Source organism: Aptenodytes forsteri, unplaced genomic scaffold (assembly GCF_000699145.1).
Source record: "Aptenodytes forsteri isolate BGI_AS27 unplaced genomic scaffold, ASM69914v1 Scaffold455, whole genome shotgun sequence".
Classification (NCBI taxonomy): Eukaryota; Metazoa; Chordata; class Aves; order Sphenisciformes; family Spheniscidae; genus Aptenodytes; species Aptenodytes forsteri.
The window spans coordinates 716,015-717,191 of NW_008795914.1; the positions used below are offsets into that span (position 1 = coordinate 716,015).

The 1,177-nt window shown below is 68.0% G+C and overlaps 2 protein-coding genes across 2 annotated transcripts in view; both read left to right on the forward strand.

Annotated features, from left to right (window-relative positions):
- XPNPEP2 (X-prolyl aminopeptidase 2) overlaps positions 1-545 on the forward strand; it is a 7,037-nt gene extending 6,492 nt beyond the window's left edge. The window contains exon 20 of the mRNA XM_019473482.1: positions 339-545. Within this exon, the coding sequence (XP_019329027.1) occupies positions 339-545 (207 nt within the window). The remainder of the gene's footprint in view (positions 1-338) is intronic.
- Positions 546-984: 439 nt separating this feature from the next.
- SASH3 (SAM and SH3 domain containing 3) overlaps positions 985-1,177 on the forward strand; it is a 7,630-nt gene continuing 7,437 nt past the window's right edge. Inside the window, exon 1 of the mRNA XM_009284600.1 lies at positions 985-1,142. Coding sequence (XP_009282875.1) covers positions 1,089-1,142 — 54 coding nt within the window. The 5' untranslated portion in view covers positions 985-1,088. The remainder of the gene's footprint in view (positions 1,143-1,177) is intronic.

A 1,177-nucleotide genomic window follows, 5' to 3' on the forward strand; every position in this document is an offset into this window, starting at 1 on the left:
CGCGCTCGCCCCCGCGCCAGCGCGCCCCTTGCCGCGGCTGTTTCTTCTCCCCGCCACTCACTTCCTTTTTTTTTTTGTTTTCCATTTGTTTGTTTGTGATTAAACATCAGCAACACCAGCGGGTGCCCGCACGCTGCTGTGCCCTGCTGCGGCAGCCTGGTGTGCTGCCAGCCTGCTTACCGCCTTGCTGGCTGGTGTGGGGCTGGGGTCTGGCCCCACGTGGCCCCCGGCCCCACACGTGTCACCCAGCCCGTGCCGTCTGCCCTGCCCTGGGGCAGCCAAGTCAGCACCAGCGTCGAGGAAGCAGTTTCAGGATAGATTTTAATTCTTGGGAGCAGAGATGGGGGAACCAGAGCAAGAGGGTGCAAGGGAGCCAGCCCGACCGGGGCCATCCCCACTGCCCTGAGGGTGCCGGTGGCAGGGTGCCAATGCGCACGTCCCACCTGGGCTCGATGCCCAGCCAGGAGGACCTGTGGATGCAGGGGACATCCCGGACCAAGCGTCACACGGAGGGCTTGGCCATCATGTGCTGGCAGGGAGAATGAGTGGGCACGGCGGAGGGGTTGGGGACCTTCATCCTTTGCATGGCGGGGATGCGGTGCCCACCAGCAGCACCACCGAGGGGCAGCAGCATCGCGGAGGGTTGGCAGGGTGCAGGCAGGCATCCCCGCCCCGGGGGCCCAGGGCAAGGCAGCAGCTTCGTGGAGGGTTTCCTTCCTCCTGCCCCAGCCTGCGCACCCGCCAGCCACCCCGAGCTGCGCCGCTGCAAGCATCTCTCATGTGACCGCCGGCTTCCTGTGCGCTTCCCGGCCTCGGTGCCGGTGCTTCGGTACGTGCCGTGCCAGGCGCTGCCCGAACACTGCACCCTTGCCACCGGGCCCCAGCACCATGCTGCGCCGCAAGCCCTCCAACGCCAGCGAGAAGGAGCCGGGACACAGGAAGGTGAGCGCCCGAGCTGCGCCGCTGCAAGCATCTCTCATGTGACCGCCGGCTTCCTGTGCGCTTCCCGGCCTCGGTGCCGGTGCTTCGGTACGTGCCGTGCCAGGCGCTGCCCGAACACTGCACCCTTGCCACCGGGCCCCAGCACCATGCTGCGCCGCAAGCCCTCCAACGCCAGCGAGAAGGAGCCGGGACACAGGAAGGTGAGCGCGCCCGGCTGCCCTCGGCACCCGGCACC